The 25624-nt window shown below is 42.8% G+C and overlaps 1 protein-coding gene across 1 annotated transcript in view; it reads left to right on the top strand.

Moving 5' to 3' along the window:
- Window positions 1–25624, top strand: part of LOC122796947 (unconventional myosin-X-like) — a 970199-nt gene that overhangs the window by 909467 nt on the left and 35108 nt on the right. The window contains exon 5 of the mRNA XM_044065721.1: window positions 23513–23647. Within this exon, the coding sequence (XP_043921656.1) occupies window positions 23513–23647 (135 nt within the window). The remainder of the gene's footprint in view (window positions 1–23512; window positions 23648–25624) is intronic.

Here is a 25624-nt window from a genome sequence, read left to right as displayed (position 1 = left end):
ACCTAATTTAAGTGTTGCTCTTCAATACCTTACTGAGTTATTGGACAAAGGTTTGTCCTTCTCCTCTATAAAGGTTCATGCTGCAGCAATTTCTGCTCACTATGACTGTGACCCACCATTATTTTCTCAGCCTTTGTTTAAGCAATTCCTTAGAGGGGCAAAAAATATAAGACCCCCACGTAGAGCTCCTACTCCTGCTTGGGATCTCAATTTTGTGTTGGAGAAACTCACTCTACAACCTTTTGAGCCTGCAGCATCGGCAGAGTTGAAATATTTATCTTGGAAGACTGCTTTTTTGTTGGCCATTACCTCTGCGAGAAGGGTTTCTGAATTACAGGCCCTTATGGCAGTTGAGCCTTTCTTAATTTTCCACAAGGACAGGGTGTCTTTGCGTACTAACCCTTCTTTTATGCCTAAAGTGGTTTCTAGTGTGGCTTTAAACCAAACTATTCATTTGCCTACTTTTTATGCAAACCCCAAAATAAAGGGAAAGGATTTTGCACACTTTGGATATACACAGACAGTTGCGATATTATTTGAGCAGAACTAAAGGGTTCAGGCAGTCTCAGCAGTTGTTTGTTTCTTTTGCTTTGGGTTCTCAGGGCAAACCTGTTTCAAAACAAACTATTTCTAAGTGGATTGGGTTTTGTATTGCTTTCTGTTATTCCCATCATGGTAAGGAGATTCCAGCTGGGATTAGGCCTCATTCCACTAGGGCTACTGCCACTTCTACAGCCTTTTAAGGGGTGGCTACTAAAGATATTTTGGAAGCAGCTACTTGGAGTTCAGTGCATACTTTCTCTAAGCATTACCACCTTCCACTTTACTCTAAATCTAGGGCTGGATTTGCAACTGCAATTTTGCAAGGCATGTTGGCAGCTCCTAATTCCTTATAGTTTTGCCATCCTCCCTTACCTCTGCTTTGGGATTCTACCCATATGTAAGGACTGCAGCAATGTGAGATGAAGAACATAGTACAGTTTTGTACCTACCATAAATGTAGATGTTCAAGATCCACATTGCTGCAGTCCACTTACCCTCCCTCCTTCCCCTCTGTTGTTGAAGGTGGTGGTGTGGTTTGTGTTGTACATAGTGTAAATATGGTTAGTGCACGGGTGGTTGGTTAGGTTTTGCTGGTTTTTGGCTTTGGCCTTTCTTGTTAGGGCCTTCTGACATCTGGGGCAAGAAAAGACTGAGGAAATGACGTCGGTCATGCGCTTTTGTACCCTGACGTCCTGATGTCAGTTTTAAGCGCCTTGACCGACGTCAGCCTAATACTTTGGTATTCGGGCTGACCGAGGACAGCGGACTACCCATATGTAAGGACTGCAGCAATGTGGATCTTCGAACATCTACATTTATGGTAGGTACAAAACTGTACTTTCTCAAGAGTCTTTTCCGATAGGCCACCTGGGATAAGGTGCTAGGGACGCGGTCCCATCCAGCAAGAATGAAGGCGAGATGGACAACTTAACATTAAGAAGTTATGTACCTACCATAACGTTCCATGTTAGTTGGCTTCTTCTCGCCTTCTTTCTTGCATCCCACCCTCCTTCCCCCAAGCCTGGACAGACCGACAGGAATTCAGTTTGTGTTCTTCCTCTGGAAGTCGTCATTCCCACACGTTCTTCCACCTCTTTTTCTCCTTTCTTAGGTCTGCGATACCTTTCACGCAGGTTGTTTTGAGGTGGGTTTCCCTACTCCATTCTATGGAGACTAGGGTTGCTTGGTATAGCTATCAAATGAGATCTGAGTAGTTACCGCCTAATATTGTGGGATATAATGGAGCCTCGAGCCAGTGGAATTGGCTCTTGAGCTTTAGTATTGGCCGAACCCATCCAGCAAGAAAGAAGGCGAGAAGAAGACAACTAACATGGAACGTTATGGTAGGTACATGACTTCTTATTTTCAACAATACAAATGCTAATATGAAGAACTTGGATCCTGCGTTAAAGAATGATTATGCTTGATTCGCGCCTTTTACTAGTACTCCTAGGCTATGTTGAATTAGTGATGTTATGTGATCCTATCTCGCCTACATTCTGACTGATGGGTTCGGAGCCGATCCCTCGGCTCCGACTCGGCACGCTTATGCCAAAGAGCGAAGTCTCTTATTGGCTGAGCTTACTATATCCCAGGATGCACCACTACCAGTCCCCCAGATCTCGTTTGCCGCTAACAAGCGAAGACGTGGTCTCGAGCTTGGCTGAGCTAAGTAGTGTTTTTTCACTTACTTTCCTGTCAGGAATTTCTTTAAAATTCAACAAAAAGCTGTTTTAACAGCTATCTAGTGGATTTTGTGTATGAATGAGTATTTTTCCTTGGTAAAATATTGTGTGGTGACTGTGTTTTTGTCAGACTAGAGGTCCCCATCGGAGTTGAAGGGCCTTCCCCTGTCAGTTCGTTTGGCTAATTCCCTATTTTTTTTTAGGGGTTTTGGATCCGTTACTTCTTTTTTGGTATTGTGATTAGTCCTTGTTAAAAAGAAGAAGAAAAAGAGAGAGGAAAGAAAATTCTTCAGTGTTAGTCAGTGTGTTTGTGTTTCTTCTTGACTAGTTCACTGTATTTGGATTGCCATAATGTCACAGGCTCCTAGGCCTTCAGGATTTAAAAAGTGCACTAAGTGCAGTTTTAAGATGTCGATCACAGATGACCACTCTCTCTGTGTGTATTGTTTGGGCGCCAAACATTTACAGGAGTCCTGTAGTGTGTGTCACGCTTTTTCCTCGAGGGTCCTCCAAGAGAGGAAAAATAAACTTATATTAAAAGGCCTTATTAAACCTTCATTTGAAGAGGCATTAGCTTCCTCTCCTGCTCCTGCTAAAAAGAAAAGGGCATCGGCTCCGACCAGTCCGTCGGAACCGACCGCCAAAAAACATAGGCAGGCTTCTCCTTCGGCTCCACGGACTTCGGAGCCGAGGGCGGAACGGTCTGCCTCGATGCCTCCAGCCTCGACTCCTCTGGGTTCGGAGCCGTCGTCTGGGGCATCGAGAGGCGGGTCATCTTCATCGGCTCCACTGATCTTGGAGCCGATGAAGGTTGTCCGCTCAGACACTTCCTCCTCGGCGCCGAAGCCCTCTTCGGCACCGATGGAAATTGGTTCGGACATTCCTTCGGCGCCGATAATTGTAGAGTCTATTCGGAGCCGGTCCCCTAGTCCCTTGGAGCCGTTGGAGAGGCCTACTCGGACCCATTCGGTCTCTTCCAGGTCATCAAGGATGTCAGATTCGGACATAGACAGGGTGCTCCAAAGACTGTTCCAGTCCCCAGTCTTTCAGAAATTTGTTTCGGCTCCGACCCAATTGGCTTCGGAGCCGATAGCCCACTCCATTGCCATTCCTCCTCCGACCGCTTCGGCTCCGTCGGAGCAGGTGCTGATGGAGCCAATAGAGATCCTAGGGTCGGCTCTGACCCTTACTCCAACCCCAGCCTTCGGGTCCGAGTTTAGCACACGGACTTCTTCGGCCGGACCCGGGGGTGACGTTTCGGGACCAATGCTGTCGGTTCCGAGCCTCCCTCTCGGTGCTTCGGCCGGGACTTCCGTCTGCTATCATGGCTCCGGGGACCGGACCCTCCCAGGATTCTGGGGGTCCGGCTTTCAGAGCTATGAGGAGTGCCTTGGCCAAGTCTTCTTCGGCCATCTCTACGGCTTTACCGGCACCTTCCCTGGGCATGGAGACTGGGTCTTTGGCAGTTCCCCTGTCTCTAGGCAGCGGAGCCCCAGGGCCTGAGGTTACCCCCACTGGGGGTTCCCCTCCTCCTGAGGGTTCTTCGGAGTTGTCTTCGGAGGAGCCCCCAAGGAAGAGATCTTGCAAGAGGAAGCACGTGGACTCCCCGGACGAGTCTCTTACATCGGACACTGATCTTGATGATGCGGAGGGGTCCCCAAAGTCATCCTCGGATGATGTCTCATTTGCAGACATTCTAGAGATCCTTAAGCAACGAGGCGGCTGGAATTCCAAACCCCCCTCCGCTGATGAGTCGGTGTTTCTCAAGGCCTTTGGGGCTCAGCCCTCCGCCTCCTGGGTGTCTCCGCCCTTCGACGAGCTCCTGGATTTGGTTTGTCGGAGGGCGTGGGAACATCCAGATACTGTGGAACCAGTGCCTTCTCGCCCTAACAAATTTTTGTCTGCCCCACCCGAGAAGGAGTTCTTGACGAAAGGAGTGGCTGTAGATGCCATGGTGGTGGCATCTGCTACCCAGCAGGACATGGCAGAGGCTTCAACGTCCGTCCATCCTCCTAATAAGGAGTCTAGGAGCATGGACCGGTACGGGAAGCGCACCCTGACTTCAGTGGCCTTTACTCTGAGGTCCCTGAATTATTTGGCACATTTCACCAGACTACAGAGGGATCTGGTCAAGGAGCTCTCAGACTCCCTCTCAGGTAACCTACCTGAGCAGCTAGCCCAGTCGGTTAGCTCTCAGTTGGCTATCCTCAACTCGATTTCTAACTCGTCCATGAGGCTCATTTCATATGCGGCCGAAGGGGCGGGCAGAGCGGCAGGCACAGGCGTGGCTCTGCGGAGACAAGCCTGGCTCCGTTTGTGTCATTTCGCGGAGGCCTTCAAGTCTTCCTTTGCCGACGCTCCCTTTGATGGGTCCTCTTTGTTTGGACCCAAGGTAAAGGGCACTCTTACCCGCTGTGAGCAGGAGGGAAAGACTTTATCTGCCGTAGGAGCACGTTATTCCACTCCCTTTCGGCCTTATCCCAAGGCTAAAAGAGGAGGGAAGATGTGGTTCCGCAAATCACAGAAATTCTTTCCCCAACAGCAGGAAGATTCCCCTTCCAGAAGCAGAGGACGGGGAAATTTTTCTGGGAGACGCCATCCCAGAGGCGTCAGAGGCCCCCGCAACACTGGAGACCGCGAGTCCTTTCGTGGCTCTTCAGCCTCCCACACTTCATGAGGGATTGCCCGGCTGTGCTGCTCCGGAGCCAGTCGGGTGCCGATTTGCCAAGCACCTAAAAGCCTGGGAGTCTATTACTCAGGACAGATGGGTGCTTCGGATAATTGCCGGAGGTTACACCATTCCCTTCACATACTCTCCTCCACCGTCCAAAAAAATCCTGGACCCACCACCCAGTCAAAGGGAAATTGCAGCCGTAGAAGCTTCAAAGCTGCTAGAAAAAGGAGTCATCCAACCGGTCCCCACAGACCAGATCGGATCCGGAAACTACTCAAGGTTCTTTTTAGTGCCAAAAAAGACAGGGGACCTGAGACCCATTTTGGATCTCGGCAAACTAAACCAGTCCATCATGAAGTCCAAATTCCGAATGGCCACTTTACAATCCATTCTCCCATTGTTGGAGAAAGATGTTTGGATGTGCTCCATAGATCTCAAGGACGCCTATTATCACATACCGATACATCAGGCGTCCAGGAGGTATCTGCGCTTCAGCCTGGGAGACAGTCATTTCCAATTTTGTGCACTGCCCTTTGGTCTCACCACAGCCCCCAGGGTGTTCACCAAGTGTCTGGCAGTAGTGACTGCTCACCTGAGGAGTCTCGGATTCCAAGTGTTTCCCTATCTGGACGACTGGCTCCTGACTGCCACCACCAGGCATTTACTATTAGAGAACCTACAAGCCACTATCTCCCTGGGTGCTTACCTGGGAATTACATTCAACTGGTCAAAGTCTGTCTTGCTGCCTTCTCAGCGCATAAGATTCATAGGAGCAGAGATAGACTCAAAATTAATGCGAATCTTCCTTCCTACCGAAAGGATTCAAACATTACAAGGTCAAGTCCGAGCCCTGCTTCTAAGATCCAAAGCCCCAGCCAGGATGGTCCTGCAACTTTTAGGTTCAATGTCTGCCACGGTTCTCCTAGTTCCTCTGGCAAGATTGCACATGAGGATTCTTCAGTGGCTGTTATCGACACAATGGTCTTTTCAGGATCTCCCCCTCAATCATCACATACTGATTACAGAAACGTGCAAACGGGACCTCCGCTGGTGGCTTCTAACATCCAGTCTGAATCAGGGAAGACCTTTTGTTATACCCCCTCCGGTGGCCACCTTGACAACGGATGCCTCCCAGACAGGGTGGGGGGGGCATTGTCTGGACAGGTCAGTTCAGGGTTCTTGGCTTCCAAACGAAACGTTTCTCCATATCAATGTGTTGGAAATGAGGGCTGTACTTCTGTCCCTACAAGCCCTCCACAAATTTCTTCCTCAAGGCATTATCGCTATCCACACAGACAACATGTCGGTGGTCTGGTATCTAAACAAACAAGGAGGGACCAGATCTTCCCCCTTTGCAGAGAGGCCATGAGGGTGTGGGAATGGGCAGTGGCTACCAACCGCTTCCTGGTAGCGACCCACATTCCAGGAAAATCAAATGTATTGGCAGACAGACTGAGCAGGACTATTCTCTCTCCTCACGAGTGGTCCCTGAACGAAACAGTAGCAGCTCAGATTTTCAAAAGATGGGGGATTCCGTGCTGCGACCTATTTGCAACACCACACAACACGAAGTGCAGAAGGTTCTTTTCCTTGACCCCCCGTCAAGGAGAGGCAGCTACAGATGCTCTAGTCCAACCTTGGCCAACAGGACCGCTTTATGCTTTCCCTCCGGTTCCACTCCTTCCCAAAGTCATCCAGAAAGCTTCCCAATTGGGGTCCACAATGATTCTAATTGCTCCGTACTGGCCTTGTCAGGTATGGTTCCCCTACTTACAGAAATATACTCTGGACGGTCCTTGGTTTTTGGATCTAACTCCGGACCTTCTGGTTCATCAGTCGGGTCAACAGCACCAGTCCCTTCACACTTTGAAATTAACAGCTTGGCTCCTCCACTTCCAACTTTAGTCAGAAATCACACCTTGGACCCGGAAGTTATTCACATTTTATCTTCAGCCCACAAACCCACCACTAAGAAATTGTATCTCAGCAAGTGGAAGAGGTTTGCTATTTGGGCTCAACTCAGAGGCTTAGACCCTATTACTGCCCCGATACCAGAGGTCTTGAAATTTTTGACATCCTTGTTTAATCAAGGATCTTCAGTCTCTACTATTAAAGTCCAATTAGCAGCTATCTCCAAATTTCACGAATCCATAGACCCACAGTTGATGAGCAGCAGACTATGTAAAACTTTCATGAAAGGTGCTGTGCTTTTAAGACCCCCAGTTTTTCATCCTGCGCCTCCGTGGGATCTTGATTTGGTACTTCGTGCCTTAACATCTGCTCCTTTTGAACCGGCTGCTACATGTGAGTTGAAATATCTGTCTTGGAAAACTGCCTTCTTAATTGCTATTACCTCTGCAAGAAGAGTTTCAGAACTTCAAGCCCTATCTATCAAACCACCGTACTTGATTTTTCACAAGGATAGAGTATCACTTAGACCTAATCCATCCTTTGTTCCCAAAGTTTGTTCTAATCTCTGTCTCCAACAATCTCTAGAGCTACCAGTTTTCTTTCCAAAATTTTCAAGCAAAGCGGAATACACCTTGCATATGTTGGATGTTCATAGGCAATTGCGCTTCTATCTAGACAGGACTCAACAAATTCGGAAAACAGATCAATTGTTTGTGTCCTTTTCGGATAATAAACTGGGTCAAACCATCACTAAAGCCACTATTGCCAAATGGATTAGAGATTGCATAACTCAGGCTTATTCCTCTTCAAATAAGCAACTTACATCTGTCAAAGCCCACTCTACTAGAGCTATGGCTACCTCTATTGCATTTCATTCCAAGCTCGCTATTTCTGAGATTTGTGCTGCGGCTACTTGGTCCAACCCGCACACTTTCATTTCCCACTATAAATTGGATGTGGCATCTAAGGGGCGAGCATCATTTGATTCCACGGTACTCAGGAGTGTTTTCCAGTGAGCCACCCAGGATATATGTGCTAGGGACGCTGTCCCATCAGTCAGAATGTAGGCGAGATAGGATCACATAACATCTTTTAGTTATGTACTCACCATAACTTCAGATGTTTGGGATCCATCTCACCTACATTCCTAATACCCACCCTCCTTCCCCCTGCCTTGGAGATCAGAAGAGATTGAACGGTTTGAGTTCTACTGTTTTTATCTTGTTTCATCTGGCGATGTTATATAAGCAGTGCGTGCGTGTGTGCATGTATGCGGACAAACTAGATCAGGGGGACTGGTAGTGGTGCATCCTGGGATATAGTAAGCTCAGCCAATAAGAGACTTCGCTCTTTGGCATAAGCGTGCCGAGTCGGAGCCGAGGGATCGGCTCCGAACCCATCAGTCAGAATGTAGGCGAGATGGATCCCAAACATCTGAAGTTATGGTGAGTACATAACTAAAAGTTATTCTCTGTGTTTTGAAATGTAAACTTTAATTGTTAATAATCCACCTCCATGTTTCTCATGTTCCTACTGAACTCACACAGCTAAACAGTAACACAGACCAAGACACAATTTTTGCGTCTCTTTGCACTTAGTACTGTTCATTGGGCATACAGAAGTGAAACATTGTTGCAGACTAGTCTGATTTAATATCTTACCATCAATCCATATGTTGAAAAAAAAAAACATAGAAAGAAAAAATTAAGTACTATATAAAAAGATTCCTACCAAGCTACGTTACCCCACTGGTATGATATGGAAGTTCCCTGTAACTGTATTATCTGAAAGTGATTGCTCCTCTGTATAATTATGCTACCCAGTGAGCTAATTTAAGGCTGCAGCATCAGATAGGATTTATGCAACACTGAATAGACTGCATGTCACAACTGATGTCAGAATGTTGCATTTATCAAAAGATGTATAATATCCTCCTCCTGTCTTCTCTTCACTTAGCAGAGCCTGCAGATTTGTTGCTCAAAGGATGGAATTCTTGACATAATGCATGTGACCAAGGATCGATTAGTGGCTCAGGCTTTGGATGAGTTAAAGGTGTGGCTTGCTCACCTCTTGCACGGGATGGAGAGGGTTGCATGCACCCAGAGGAGGGAAGCACATGGATTTGATGCATTTTTCCTGGTGATAACTGGGGAAACCACCACTTGTGCTTCCCAAGGATGGAGGGGCAGGGCTGCTTTGGAGAATAGTCATTGTGGAAATGAGAATATGGCTTCCAAAGTCAGGCCATTATGGCACAACCCCCCCCCCCCCAGTGCTTTGCTGGGGTACACGAGAGGTTACAAGACTTTCAGAAAAAGCTGAATCAACCCTGATGTCTACCTGAATAATAGCCTCTTTCAGCCGGGTCTCACCTCAACGATGGGAAACAGATGGGTTCATTGTTCGTGAGGAGGCTGATGACTAGCAGATAATGGGGGCCAAAAAAAAAAAATTCTACAGATTGTTATTTTTAATTGAAATTGATAGTGTTGGTGCAGGGGTGCATTTCACAGTCTAGACAGTTGCTGTGTATTTGAAAGAGGTGATGGTATGACTGTGAGGGGTGGCCACAGTGATGCAGTGGTTAGCGTTGCCGCCTCACAACAAGAGGTTCTCCGGTTCGATTCTCAGCTGGGGTACCTTCTGTGCGGAGTCTGCATGTCCTCCCTGTGGTTGCATGAGTTTCCTCCGGGTGCTCCAGTTTCCTCCCACATCCCAAAGACATTCTGTAGCTGGATTGGACACACTAAATTGGCCCTAGGCATGAGTGCATGCGTGTGTGTGCCTTCTGTGGAAATTTGGGTGCCGGGCTGGCAACTCGAAACCGTAAAACTCCACTGCCAATCATAAGCGGAAAGGTGATCTACTGTGGTGACCCCTAACCGGGAAAAGCCGAAAGAAGAAGATGACATGACTGTGAGATGCCATGTTTCTGGTAGCATCTTTTTCTTTCCTTTACCTGCACTCCTCATGAGCACATTTTGCGTTTATTTTGATTTACATTTTTTAACTTTTTTTTGTGTGGTCCTCCACTTGACCATCAAGCTTACCCTCCCTCCCTTCCATCTACTCCATTGGCCTACTTATTTCTCTGGGAAGCAGTTGTGCGTCTCCCATGTGCTTAGGTGCATTCACAGTTATTCCAGCAAGAGTTAGCCTTTTCATCTGAGAATTAAACAGCTAAAAGGTAAGAAATGGCAGTATAAGAAACAAATGGAAATTGGATCATAAGGGAAGCCTGTGTCTCCCCAGCGCCACATGAGAAACTGCTATGACTCAGCATTAATTTTCCCTCCACTGCTCGCCAACTCAAACCCAGCTTATTCTCTCTCTCTCTCTCTCTCTCTCTCATAGATTCATTGGTAAGTACTAGGTTAGTTGCCCTTGCAGGCTATTTTAAGCCCAGCCAATTTCTTTCTTTCTTTTTTTTCTCGAAATAACCTAACCCATTTTGCTATAGATTGTCCTTACCTATCCCATGGTCAGTAATTATATATTACCCCTAATAAGAATAACTGGGACAAAGCATTTACAATTTGCCTTTGTTCATAAGTAGTATAGGGAGCAGTTCTGGGGTATGTTTTCTGTTTTCCATCCATAGATCTAAGTTGTGCTTGAAAATGGACAGGGATGCACTTTGTTAATACTAAACCATGGCTTTCAAAGACACATTTCTACCCTCTGCTTCCCATTTATATACTGAAGTTGTGATATTAACCCCCAACTTCTAAGCAAGATACCCACACCTCCTGACTATTGAGTTCATTTCCTGCACCAGGCACAGACTTCTTATTTAACAGCTTAAGATGTTAAGTTATGTGTGATGTGCATTTCCTGTAAACCAACCAGGTTGATATATGTAAGTATCCTGTTTACTGAGGATGTGATGGTACGTTAGCATTATAAGATAATCTGAAAGCCATTGTGTCTGTAGTGCAACCACATATCCCTTACAAAATCTTTGCTTAGGGAGAGACTGGCTTCATATACAAGATCAAAAGAATGTGGAAATAAAATCCCCAACAACGAATCTAGAACATCAGGGGAAACAAACAACAGTTAAGGCCTATAAAGTGGAGCTTCTCTGTAATAAATTGTGTATTGTCAGTGGCTTCCAAGGTAGTGGCATATGCCTTTTAGGATGTAAGACTTACCAGAAAGTTGTGTGCCTACAGAGAGATGCCCAGAGAAACAAGTGTGAACCCTGGTGCAGTTCCAGCGTTGTTGCTTTTCCTAGAGCTCTACCCATTTCCCACCTTATAATATCAACCACTGTACTGAATTTAAAGGCCAGACTTGCAAAAAAGTACAGAACATCTTATAGTCAGACAACTAAAATGAAAAAACTTGTCTTGCATAATTTCATATTTCAAATAGTAACACATTAACATGATTTGAAATATTTCAAATACCAAACAATGCACTGAACCAGGATCCGGTACAATAAAGGTTGTCCACAGTAGATAGCCAACAGCCCGTTGAATTAGGTTAACGAAAATTTATTGTCCAACAAGTAAAAACACCAGCAAAAAACAATTAGATTCCATTTAGTACAAAATGCAAATATTTCCTTGGTCAAACATTAAGCGCTTTCGTCTCCGCATCCGGAGACTTCCTCAGAATAAAGTTAAATAAAATCAGTTTGTCTTATATACACATTGTACTGCCCTAATTTAAGTCATAAATCAATTTAGTCATTAGTCAATTAAATAATTGGATTTGTACCCTGACAAACAAAGCAGCATGTAAAATGTTCTGTTCCGTTTTAAAAAAGCGTTCCAGTTAAAATTAAATTCTGGACACTTTTTTCTTTTTCTAATCTCTTCGTAAAATGACACTTGTGTTTATGCAAAGATTCATCCTGCCTATTTGTTCATTTAACAAGCCCTGCCTGAATTATATTACATAAATTGAACTCTGGTGTCATGTATAGGTTGAATGTAGTATCCCTAAAACATACGGATTTGATAGTTTGTATTTGTAAAATATAAAAGTATGCATAGTGTATTTGTATAATTCATTCGTATGGTTGAATTCAATACCTGTGGTAATGTAATGAACCAAAATAAAAATAACTTGTACATACCCCCATACTTTGGTCACTTCACAGTAATTTTTTGAATGTGATGAATGTTTAAAATAATCCCCAGATAGATGAAGCATAAATCTAATAATGAATCATTGAGAAAACTGATACGAAAGCGCTTAATGTTTGACCAAGGAAATATTTGCATTTTGTACTAAATGGAATCTAATTGTTTTTCGCTGGTGTTTTTAATTGTTGGACAATAAATTTTCGTTAACCTAATTCAACGGGCTGTTGGCTATCTACTGTGGACAACCTTTATTGTACCGGATCCTGGTTCAGTGCATGATTTGAAATATCTAAGCGAGCCACAAACAAAACTAAATCAAACGATAAAAAGTATAACAAACAATGTTTGTGAGCTACCTACTGCATAGCTGTCTAAACAAAATGGGAATTACACTCATTTCACAAAACATAGCTGTATGTTTTAGCTTAAAAGATTACAAGATCATTTAGGCACACACACTTTACTGTTCTTTATTCATTGGGAATAGCAAAATCTTATGCTACACAATCTAAACTGTGTACAAACATGAGAGGGTGTATCTTTGGGATGGCACTAAATGCTAAACTATAATTTACTTCTTGCCAAAACTGCCCAAATGCAGTTCACCCATATGTTTTTCAACAATAGCCTTTCCTAGAGCTTGAACTAAGGAGAATGCCTATATGAGGGAATTCCACACACAAATCAAGACATTCAGTATTACCACTAGTTTACATTTAAAGGCGCCTCCCTTAGGCTTGTTGTCATCGAACAAGTGCCTTCATAGGTTCATAAATGTGTACTTGGCTAATGACCCCTAGGGTCTTTTTAAGCCTAGCCATGCATACCATGTCTTTAATAAGTTCTGATACCCTTGTTAAGTATAAGTGGAGACTTGGCAGACAAAACATTTACAAGCAGGGGCCTGGGAGATGAACTATTTACAGGCTGGTCCATGGAGTTTGCATTACGAAATCCAGAAATTTCTGTATCTGTAAGTTTGGTGTCTTGTATCATTCACAGGTAATAATTGGGTAATTGACGTGGCCCATGAATATGATAATGGATTGGAGTGAGTTTTTCCAATAAACATAAGTACATGTTATGGGTTTCTTGGGTCATAGAGGGGAATCTGTAGCTTGCAAAGAAGTGTTACGGGATTTTGCCTGTGGTGATTTGAATGTGGAGAAACTCAAGTGCATCATCCTGTTTGACTAGCCTTGAGGTATTATTTATTTTTGATAATAAATAGAGACACATCCACCTTTAATCTATGTGGAGTAGCTCATCTAAATGTGTGAAAGGCATTATAGTATTGCACTGCCAGTGTGCTGTCTGTGGCTTTAATCCATGTCTGATTGACTGCACAGATGTCAGCATCCTCTAGCGTTCCACATTTTGCCCTTTTATTCCAACATTGTGCAAGGCAGTGGTCCACAGTATGGGCATGGAATGTTGAAAAAGCTATAAATGGGCACTCACTCTGGATCTGCATGTTATTTGAAATCCAACTAATGTGTTCTTTTTTTTTTTTTTCCTCATTTTAGTCCTCCTTCTGACTTCATTTCCTTTGGGAACCTGTCAGTTGCCCACACTGTCCTTTCATTAGCTCCGAGAAGTCAGAGCTGAGTAAAATATCCTTGAGGTCATCAAATTCTCGGTGGGGGTTCTTTTTTGTACTGCACTATATTCATCCCTCATTCCCCACCACTTAAATCACACACACACACACACACACACACACACACACACACACACACACACACACACACACTCAAAAGAAGTCTTGCATCAAACATGAGCCCCAGTTTAATGTACTTGTCCCCCAAATTATTAGGGCAGCTTGCAAGGATTCACCCACACTCCTGTGCCAGGAGAGATGAATTGCCCGGCATTGTTCATCCCTGTTCAGTCAGTCATCCTTTTAGTAATAAATGTTACGGGCATCTCAGATGAGAGCTGTAGCTCTTTACATAGCTTCCATTCATAGGAGGACTTTCCTTTTCCTATTTGCAAGCTCATATACAGTGATGCTTAAGCAGTTTACCTCATTTGTAAGGAAACACAGTTTTATTCAGTAGGTATGTATTTCATAGGTTCATAGGTTGGTACTGGGCTATCTGTCTGAAGGCATATATTAGCCCAGCCACGTTGTGCGGTATTCACTGCCCCTTTAGTAGTTCTCTAGACCCTTGTACTAGCAGCTAGTACCCTTGGCCCCTATCTAGTAGTGCTGTTGGTGTGATCCCCGGTGTGAACTTTCTGTTACCCATCCACTCATCAAGGTTCCTCTTGAAGAGTGATAGTGAGGGGCTCTGTCTTATGTAGATCGGGACCCTGTTCCATAGTAAGGGAAGTCTCTGTGAAGGGAATCTATCCCTCCAGCATGTTCTATTCATTGTTGTGTTGAGGTTTATATCCGTAGAGCGTGTAGCTCGAGTAGATTTGGTTTTGCTAAGATGGAGCATGTTCATCAATTCTGGGTTGGACATGGCTCTGTACATTAGACAGAGATCGCCTCTGAGAAAGCGGTATACAACAGAGAACAGTTTAGCTTTTTCAATCGTGCTGCATAGGGCAACTGTTTGAGGCCAGTAATCCTCTTGGTTAGGTACCTCTGTGGTCTCTCCAGCTGCTGGAGATGTCTAGCTAGGTACATTACAATTGGTGCATTGTACTCAATAATGGGTCTGATGAGGGAAGAGTAGAGGGGCATCATTACATCCTTAGATCTTGATGCGAACCCTTTCGTGATCATATGGGTCACATAGAAGGATTTTCTAACCACTTTGGCAACATGGTTATCAAAGGAAAGCTGACTATCTACTTGGGTCCCTAGATCCCTTATTTCTTCTTCAGATTTCAGGGGATTACCTCCTATGTTGTAGTTTGCAGATACTCTGTTTTTTCCAAAGGGGATTACAACACATTTTTTTGCATTTGGCTTGAGACCATGGCTTTGACACCATGCATCAGTCTCATTTAGACCCTTCTGGAGGATCTCCATGTCGGCCGGAGACTCTATTATAGCACCCAGTTTGCAGTCATCCGCAAACTTAGTCAGCCACAGCCCTTCCGTGCTTGCCTGTACTTCTGAGAAGTATATGCCAAACAGGAGGGGCCCCAGGACAGAGCCCTGAGGCACACCACTCGTTACTGGTCTGGATTTGGACATAGATCCCGCTACTCTTACTTTATGGAATCTGTCTGAGAGTCAGTTTGTGACCTGTCTTGTGACGTAAGGGTTTATGCCCAGGCTGGTGAGCTTATCAATAATACCTGAATGGGAAATGGTGTCAAATGCTTTAGCAAGGTCAAGGTAAGCTGTGTGTACCTCCTTTCCCTTATCTATAACCTGAGTAACTGTCTCAAAGAAATCCACCAGGTTCAGGAGGCATGATCTGCCCTTGACGAAGCCGAACTGAGTGGGGTCCAGCGACTGGAGGTTCCCAATCTCTCCATTTATGAGTTCCATAATGATTCACTCCATAGCCTTACAGACCAGACTGGTCAGGCTTATTGGTCGGTAGTTCCCAGGGTCAGTTGTGGCCCCACCCTTGTGTAGTGGGACCACCGTTGCCATGCGCCATTCTATGGGCACATATCCTGTGGAGAGGCTGAGACTGAACAGGTTATTAAGATGCGGGGTTAATTCCTTTTGGAGCTCGCGTATGACACAGCCTGGGACACCATCTGGTCCCATGGAGGCAGTGTTTTTAGCTTTAAATAGAGTCTTGTTAACCAACGTATCAGTAATAATTGGACTTGCACAATCCCCTGGAATGGTAATAGGCCCTGTAGGTGGTGGTGGTGGGGGGGGATTTGCACTGAACCTGTCAGCCAAGATGTTGGCAATGTGGGAAGGGTCAGTGTATTTTGTTCCATTTTATACTAGCTGGGAACAGACCTGAGCGTTGCCATTTAGGTTTTTGACGTAGCCATAGAAGGCCTTATGGTTATCCTTGGCAACTTTTTTTTTCAAAATTAGCTGTAGTTGACTTGATGAGGGCCCTCAATTTCTTACTAATGCTGATCAGGGATGATTTTTCTACTTGAGATTTGGTCTTTTTTTGTATAAGTCTCCTCCTTTTATTGTAAAGTTTGCTTATGACCGGGGTCCACCAGACTGGTTTCTTTTTGCTTGATGAAGGAGTCTTGGTTTTATTTGGGATAGCATGGTCCATGCAATCTTGAAGATGCATATAGAGTGTCTTGGTGTAGGATTCCGCATCCTGGATATCATTATCTTTCTGCAAGGGAATAGTGAAGCTTTCCACTTCGGATGCAAGTAGTTTGAAGTTTGCTTTGGAAAGGTTTTTGACTATGGTTTCTTTGACTGCGGGAGGTGGAGGGGTGAGGATGTCCAGGGTTATCAGTTTGTGGTTGGATCTGACCAAGGAGGGAGTGGTAATGGGTGTGGTACAATGGGTGCCCATATTTGTGATGATTAAATCCAATATGTTGTCCCCTCTAGTGGGGGAACATACTAGTTGTTCAAGGGCATTTGAATTTATAAATTCTATGAATCGCTGAGCATAGGAGTTGGAACATTGGTAGTTCACCCAGTCTATACCAGGGTAGTTGAAATCACCCAAGATTATGGTGTTGGGTAGGACCTTTATATTTTCCATGGGACATGGTGGGCAATCTATAACCGGCTACGACTTAAAAGTTGGTTTTGCCTGCTGATAGTTGTGCATGGATGATCTCTGGGGCATCATGCTGCGCTACTAACCTGGAGATATGGGTATCCTTGATGAATATGGATACACCTCCACCCTTTGTACTGCGATCCGGTAACTGAGGCCGGAAGTTATGATATGAATTGTAACCTGGCAGTGCTGAGGTGCTCTTTTGAGCCTTGAACCAGGTTTCCGTCACTGCACAAACATCGATTTTCTCCATGCTGAGGAGAGCCTCGAGTGTGTGCATTTTGAGATTGAGACTTCTGGCATTAAGTAGCATTACCCTTAGTTTTTGGTTACCTCTGCTGGTTACGGTGGTTGGTTTGTCCTTTGAGCCTTGCCTAAAAAAGGCACTATGGGGCGGCAAGAGCCTTGGCCAGTATTTGAAAACCTAGGGGTGACAGGTGCAACCCATCTCTGGCAAAACAGCGAGGCTTGTCTTTCATGTCATCCCAGGCAGACAGACACTGGATCCCCTTAGAATGACACCAGAAGCTTAGCCAGTTGTTGAAATTGATCATTTTGTCTTTGTATTGTGGTATCATTCTAGGTGAAGGTAGTATGCTACTCAAGGTCAGGGTCATACCAGCTTGGGCTACATGATCAGAGAGAGCTCCTCAATGTCTCTTTGCATGTAGTCCAGGGAGGTACGTCTTAGGTCATTCACACCAACATGTACAATGACAGCGTCATACTTGTACTTGTTCTGGAGTGACCTAAGTGCCTGTGTTATGTGGTGGATCCAAGCACCCGACAGGCAGCTGACAGTAACTTTCTCCTTGTTCAGCCTGGTGAGTGAAACATCCGTGTGCCTTACTATAGAGTCTCCTATTACTAGAGTGTTAGGTATGGTGTTTTGCCTTAAGGGCTGTTGAGAGGCACACTGCTGAGGTGAATTATGTGTTTTCTGGCTTATGTTTGGGGGTGCAGGTTGCTTGCTTGTCTGCTTTGGAGGGCACTGTTTCTTTTTCAGATTGGTACCTAGTGCCTCCAAATATGTTTTTGTGTATTTATGCGTATGTTTTGCCGGTGCTTGTTTTGTAGATTCATGTGTGACAGGTGGTGTGATGCAAGTGTGTCCCTTATCCTCTTGACTGTCTGTTACAGTCATGGGTTGAGAGCGCTTAGCCTCCAGTCTGGCTGTGTATTTGCCTCTCTCACAAGTGTTTGTGTCTAGAGGTAAGAGGAGAGGGTTGTCTGTATACATGAGGCAGTTGTGGCATTGCCTCAGGATGCCCAATTCTGCCAGATGAACTGGAGAGTACACCTGAAGCTGACCTCTGGACATGCTTTGAAGAGTAAATTGAACTTAAGTCCTGCAGACGATCGAGGGTCTTATCCTATATTATAATAGTACTGTTTAGGAAATTTGGAAAATAATAGTGCTGTCTAGGAGATTAGGACAAGTGCTGATTTCTGTTTTGCAAGTGCTGCAATAAGAACAGCTGATCTGAAGCACTTGAGTTGAGGCTTGCCTAGTTCTAAGGGAAAATTTGCAGCGCACACTTTGTGGGGCCGGGAATAGTATACCCCAGCTAACCGGCACTGCCCGACGCTGCTCTGTGCACAAGACCTCTCAAAAAGAGAGTTGCAGGGTTTTTCCTTTAGATAAGTGAGGAAAGTGAGTACAAGAACTGTTTTTCTCTAAGCAAGTGAGACAAGTACATACAAAAACTGTTTTCCTCTAGGTAATGAGGAAGATAGAGTGCTATAGTAATTAGTAGCTTATTTAGTGCTTACAAGTTCTGAACAAGTGCTGAGCACGAACAAGCAAATTTAAGTGCTAAATCTAATAATCTGTATCTGCACTAGATGAGTTACAGGACAGAAACACGTGCAAATACATCAAGAATCTCCACTTCTCCCCTAAAAAAGGGACATGTTTGTGTCCACTGAGACTACTGTGCTAACAAAATGAAAGTAAGCTATTCAATAATAAGTAAATGAATCTGGAGTAATGCATTTTTCAGTGGCTGTGTTTCGACGGACATTTTGTTATATAGTAAAGATACATGTGTCTGACCCACAAAAATGTGGAATTGACATGCCTAATAGTCCATCATGCCAGACAAGAGAGGGATTGTATGAGCAATTTATTTTTTAGTTCAGTTCTGCATAAAATCCTTTTGAGTCTATGCATGACCTCATGCTTTAAAGTAAAAGCACTGTCATTACTATCATGTTTTACAGAGTAATGCAAGCCCATGGACTAACTGCATCAGTTCAGAATTAGAGTGGTTGAATTAAGGTCTGCACGAGATGCCTGTGTGAGTGTTGCATTCTCAAACCGTACTTATTATTAGTGTAAAAGTCTCCTAAAATGCTTTCTAGATAAAGTGAATGTGCAACTTATTTTTTTCAGTCTTGGATAAAAATCTCAGAATCTGGATTTAACTTGTTTTTTTTTTTGTTTTTATTTATGCACATAGAACAGTTGCAATGGCTAGTGAATAGAACTGCACTCTTTCCTCCCATTGAATTTATATATATATATATATGTATATGTATGTATGTATATATATATATATATATATATATGTATATATATATATATATATATATATATATATGTATATAAAGTAGCCCAGAATTTACTTATCCAGCATTAGGTAAAATTTGACAAGAGGTTAATAATAAGAGTAAGCATTTGTTTGAAATATTGTAACCGTTATTATTTTTTTTAATCTTTGGCCTTTGTTACCCCATGCAGTCATTTGGCTGCTCTGAAGTAAATGTCTCCGCCCTTAACAAAGTCATGGTAAGTTGGTGTTAGTTAACTTTTGTCTGAAAAAAGATGGTTTGTATTTGTATTTCTTTCATTAAGACAGAAATCCAAACAAAAATCTGAGGTCAGTCTTCAGTACAAAATTTTTCAGATACCTTATCACCGTTCCTGTCACCCCTGATGTCTTTTAAATACTTCTGCTTTTGTTTGATGAGTACTTAGTGTGACCTCATGCTGATGGTCAGCTTTGTAAATTGAGGTCACTAAAAATTGGGCTGACCAATCCTCAATCTCATGGAAAGATTTTCGTTCCTTAGCTATAAAGTATAAATCCTCCCATAAATTAGCTTATACTAATACAAAACAAAAACAATACTATTATAAATACTGGGAGCTCTTACTGGGCTTCATCCTTAAGAAGTAAAGCATGATACTATCTCAAATTCCCCCCGTCTGTTCCTATCATGATGTAAATGATCTAGAGTGGACCATTTCTGTCACTGTCACAAGATATAAATATTCATGCATTATACCAGGTTTTAACAAAGATCTCGCATATATGATCTACATACTTCACTCTTCTATGCTCCTCCTATTACTTCCCTTTCATTAGACATATACATTTTTTCTTAGTTCTATGTGAAAAAGCTCAAAGTTATTAAAGTTCCTTATGGTGACTTCTTTTGTACATAATGTATATAGTTATAAGTTCCAAGTATTATTTTTATATTTTAATACAAGCTTTATATTGCTGTTTGTTCTTTTCATTGTTTAACGTCATGTTAGTTGTTTTTGTATTGGAAAAATTTCAGTAAAAAGATTTTTGATTAAAAAAGCTTTGGAAATTGAGACGCTCTTACTCATTACTATAAGCCGATCACTGTATAAGCTATGTTTGTCCACACAGTGGCAGTATAGTACTGATAGCTAATCATCTTGTCACAGATTAGTCCAATAGCATATGTTCTCATCCAGTGAAACTGAAATGCTGAAGTCTTTGCAAAATATTTAGAGACTGTAACTTAGATCCCAAAGACATTTACTACTGCAGTGTACATAATCGTGTCTGTGTGTGTGGTGAGGGGGTATCCAAAACTACAGGTGAGTCATGGTTTTCATCCATTTGACCAAATTTTGCTCTCCTCCAGAAGATTGCGGCAAGTTCCATAAGGTTGTTGCAAATGAGGATTTGTACATTTTTCTACTTGTAAGGACACTGAAGTTGATTATATTTACAGCAGGGTAAATGGTCATAGTCTCCTGTAAGGGGTTATATGTGACTTTGCCTTCCCACAAAACTACCAATTTTATGCTGCATCGTAACAGTCATTCACAGAACTGTGTGATAGTCTGTTACCTCTCACCCTTGTCAGCAGAGATGTATGCTTTATACTTTTCTGTTTTTAAGTATGTGACAGAATGTGCAAACTGTTAACAAAATATAAGTGTCGCTTCCAGCTTGTAGATGCATTCTGCTACAGCTGCATGTGCACGCAATAATGCCCAACAGGGTGTGTGTTACTGTGTAAAGAACGCATGTCAGGGGTGTTCTGAGGTCCGATGCCACAAGCATCTCTGGTGGGCGTTATTGCACTTAGACAGTGGGTTATCTGTAAAATTGTTTTGTTGTACTTATTTTTTTTTGTTACTACATATTTTTTATATTTGTGATGTAAAATAGTTCCTCTGCCTAACGTTTCAAACTTGCTGTAGTATATGTAAATGGTATTGGAGGAAGTATTTTACATCCAAAATATAAGATTTTCCAACAATGTCCAGATTGTTATGGTCCATTACTCCTAAAATTTGTAGTTTGCAGGCAAATCATTGGGGATTGAAGTTACTAAGTAATGATATACGTTTGAGTTTCAGACTTTAGCTCCTTCAGAAAATGCATGCTAAAACAATTTTTTTTTTAATTTTAGCAACTTTCTAATTTTGTAACAGCAGTGTTTAAAATCTGTTCTTAGTTTTGAGCCTTTGTCACTCCTTTATTTTAGACTTTATCCAGATTTTTTGAGCAAATAGGTTGAAAGGCTTGCATACTTCTTAATTTTAACTGCTGCTGCCATTGCATGATCGATCTCACTCTCTCTCTCACAGTCACACACTTATGCTTTCATGCATACAGAAACAAAAACATGCACACACATTTCTTTTAATTTTACACTCGCTAAACTGTAAAAGCCCTGCCTAGAGAGTGCAGAATAATAGCTCGAGCGATATCACTTTTATGCGCACATATACTCACACACACTTTTCTATTTGTTTTTCTAATTGTACACTTGCTGAACAGTAAAATAAGCATCAGACTTGGTTTCAGTGGGCATTACCTGAAAATTAACACCCTGCCTGAAAAATGTTAATTTCTCCAGTCAGGATTTAATGTATAGTTTACCCATTCTCTAAGCCGCAGTATTGGCCTCATTTGCTTATACTTGATCATAGCACATTTCTTAATTTCTGCTTTAAAATTTTAAAACTAGTTTATCCTTTCCTTGTGGCCTGGATAATGGACACAAAGTGTCAGTGAGGCTCACTTCATTTAGTCAGTTAACAAGTAAATTGCAGCTGCATTCCTTATGACAATAGAGAATTTTGAAAGTTGAAATGCATAATGTGTTTCATAACAGTGTATTGTTTGCACATTATTTGTGCTCCGGCTTCACTTGTAAAAATTGAAAACATTACTTACTTTTATTGTATTTGATCTGGTCACATACAGACTCTTTCCTAATGCCACATACTTGCAAGGTTTCAGTTAAAGAATTCAGCAGAATTTTCAGCTTACTCCAAAAAATTTGGAAGAAAGCAGTAAGATCTAACTGTATTGATGACGTAAGAGATATCTGACTGCTGGATTTCTGAACACTGAGAATTTCATTTATTTCTGTGTAAAGTCCAGTCCTATGGTTACTCTGGCATGTTAGTGGAAGGGAGACCAAACAAAAGCATTCAGCAACAAATTCAGACCCTTTGTGCTACACCTGTGGCAGAGACATTGAGTTTTCTGAAAGTTGTAAGGTTGCTGTTTTTATCTTTATTCTTAACATAATTTTCTGTGGTGAATAAAAGCAAAACCAAGTTAGCACAAGAAATAACCAACATGCCTCCACCTTCATGTTTTCTGGTCAAGTAAACAGAGAACAAAAGTGTGTGTGTGTGTGTGTGTGTGTGTGTGTGTGTGTGTGTGTGTGTGTGTGTGTGTGTGTGTGTGTGTGTGTGTGTGTGTGTGTGCTTGCATTTATGTCAGACCGATTAATGTGAAGGCTTAATGTTTGAACAAAACGTTTTCTATTTATTGTTGAGATAAATATATGTGTGTGAAGTTAAATGTTTCACAAATGCTTAAGTGACTTCAGAATTAGGGGGTATAGGAGACTCTCAACAGAGAAGATTCATGACGTAAACACTTGGTCTTCCATTCACACATTTGTAATCAATTATGAACTCTGCTACTCCAGTAGTTATTCAAGGATTTCATGGATGATGGAGTCTATGCATATGTCATGAGTCAGCCAAGAGATGACAATGGAGATGATATAGTAAATGTAAGGACGCTCGGTGTCTATTCCCATTTCTCTTGGAACTAGTGTCTTCTCTGGCTCTTCTGTAACAACACAGCAGTTAGGACATGTAGAAGGTGCCCTGCAGCTTTATAGGCTGGCTGTTGGTCATATATATCCTTGGCAGGATGTAAACAAAGTGGCTTAGTCTATTGCAAAAGTGATCTATTAGAACATATATTGTTATGGTAAGTTTACTCATGCAACTGTAATTTTTGCATTCCCCTGAGATGTATTCTGTTTCTGCCACCAGTGACAGATGTGCTTTCAGATGATTAACCTGAATTGCACACCATCCTCTGGCTGTATTTGGGGAGTTCCTAATGCTGTTACTAACAGTTCATCTAGCTAAGTTTGGGTATGGGGCCATGGCTTCAGATATCTGGAGAAAATCCATTTTCTGCATTAGCCAATGGTAGTAGCAGAGATGGACCATTTCCACTGCTCTGAAGAGTCTAAGGCTAGGTGAGTGTACCCCCATTGCCTTTACATACCCATATGTTTTGAACTCAAGGGAGAGAGACAGCAAAAGATGGAATTAAGCATCTACTGTTACAGTGACTGTCCTTGTATATCATACTTCTTGTCTGAACCGCATAACTGTATACTCTAACAATTTCTTTTTTTTTGCTGTACTTTTCCTTCTAGTGGTGAAAGCGGAGCTGGTAAGACAGAAAGCACTAAACTCATTCTCAAGTTCTTGTCTGCAATGAGCCAACATTCTCTGGAGGTGTCAGCAAAGGAAAAGAGTTCTCATGTGGAAAGAGCCATACTGGAGAGTAGGTGAGTGTTTGTAGAGATGAAACTGTATTTTGCTTTAGAACACCTAAATGAGAGAAGTACAGCATTAAAGATGTGCATTTTCTTCCTGCTAAATTCATGGGTTAGTTTGATACTATTTTGGTTACCCAGACCTCTGTGCTAGACTAACAAAATTAAAACAGGCCACACAAAGGCAGAGAAGCTGGAATGGAATTTTGAGTTTTTCTAGTAAACTAAGTCAAGGTAGAACAGATCAAAAGATAACAAGGTATTTACATGTGAGATAATAAACACCAGTGTCTGTGTAAAAAGCTGGACACTTCAGTAGCTGCACAGTCTAGATGCAGTGATGAACATAGAACTATGATACTAGAGAATTGTGTCTTAAATCTTAGTATTGGAGGGTTCGTTAAGGGTAAAGTTTGAGGAGGAATTGCATTCCATATAAGGAAGGGATCTGAATAGTGGACATAACCAGAATGCAGGGATGAGAGAGAGAAATTTTGGATCTTATATGATCCACTCCATCCATTTCAACAGATAAGATTATCTGCCACAGGCGGTAGCTGTCTTGGCAATTTTAAAACTTTCTCAGACTTTAATTCTTCTCCAGCTCCCACATTGCTCTGTGCTTTTCTGCTTCTCCAGATCTCATTTGCTTCAGAGCAGCTTGCATCTGGGAGTCAGCCCTAAGCTATAGTAAACATGTTTGCCACCTGTTTTTGGAATTTTTTTGATCAGATTGCATTCTGTCGATTATCATTGATGTAATTTATAGGTTCATAGGTTCATAGGTTTATACTAGGCTATCTGCCCTAAGGCATTTATAAGCCTAGCCCAAATTTTTGTGGCTTACGCCACCCCTTATATGAAAAAATACTGTGCCCATTAGTTTGTTGTGCCTCTGTCCAGCAGTGACACAGAGATGATTCCCGGGATAAACCTATGATCTCCCATCCACAGGTCAAGATTTCTCTTGAACAGAGCCAGCGAGGTGCTCTGCCTCACATGGATCGGGATTTTATTCCACAGCATGGGGAGTCTCTGAGTGATAACTCTATCCCTCCAGCACGTCCTATTTATATCTGTACTAAGGTTTAAGTCACTTGCTCTAGTGGTTTTGGTGGATTTGGATTTTTTGAGGTGGAGCATGTCCATTAATTCTGGGTTGGACATGGCCTTGTATGTCAGGCACATGTCACCTCTGAGCAGACGGTATGCAACTGAATAGAGCTGGAGTTTCTTCAATCTGGCAGCATATGACAGATTTTGGAGTCCCTTTATCCTTTTGGTGAGGAACTTTTGGGGTCTCTCCAATTGCTGCAGATGTCGGGTGAGATACATCCCGAATGGGGCACTGTACTCGATCATTGGTCTGATAAGTGAAGAGTACAGGGGAACAATGACCTCACTAGATCTTGATGTGAATCCCTTCATGATCAGGTGGGCAATGTAGAAGGTCTTTCTAACCACTTTAGCAATGTGAGTGTCAAAAGAAAGGCCACTGTCAACCTGGGTCCCCAGGTCCCTGATAACCTCTTCTGTGCTTAGTGGATTGCCACCTATATGGTAGCTTGGGGTTACCTTGTTTTTCCCGAAGGGTATGACTATACATTTTTTGGCGTTTAACTTCAGGCCATGGCTCTGGCACCAACTATCTGTTTCCGTGAGTCCCTTCTGAAGGATATCCGTGTCCGATGCACATTCCACTATGGCGCCCAGTTTGCAGTCGTCTGCAAACTTTGTCAGCCAAAGTCCTCCCATGTTGGCCTGTACTTCTGAGAAGTAGATGCCGAACAATAGATGGCCAAGGACCGAGCCCTGTGGGACACCACTTGTGACCGGCTTGGAGTCTGACATAGCGCCAGCAACTCTAACCCTGTGGGTTCTGTCCTTAAGCCAGTTTGCAATCCATCTTGTGACATATGGGTTTACATTTAAGCTGGTAAGTTTTTCTACAATACCCGAGTGGGGTATTGTGTCGAAGGCCTTTGCAAG

This window comes from Protopterus annectens, chromosome 3.part0 (genome assembly GCF_019279795.1).
Source record: "Protopterus annectens isolate FY-2018-M chromosome 3.part0, PAN1.0, whole genome shotgun sequence".
NCBI classification, from domain to species: domain Eukaryota; kingdom Metazoa; phylum Chordata; order Ceratodontiformes; family Protopteridae; genus Protopterus; species Protopterus annectens.
The sequence above is the reverse complement of the archived record's forward strand: the minus strand, read 5'-3'. Positions and strand labels throughout refer to the sequence as shown.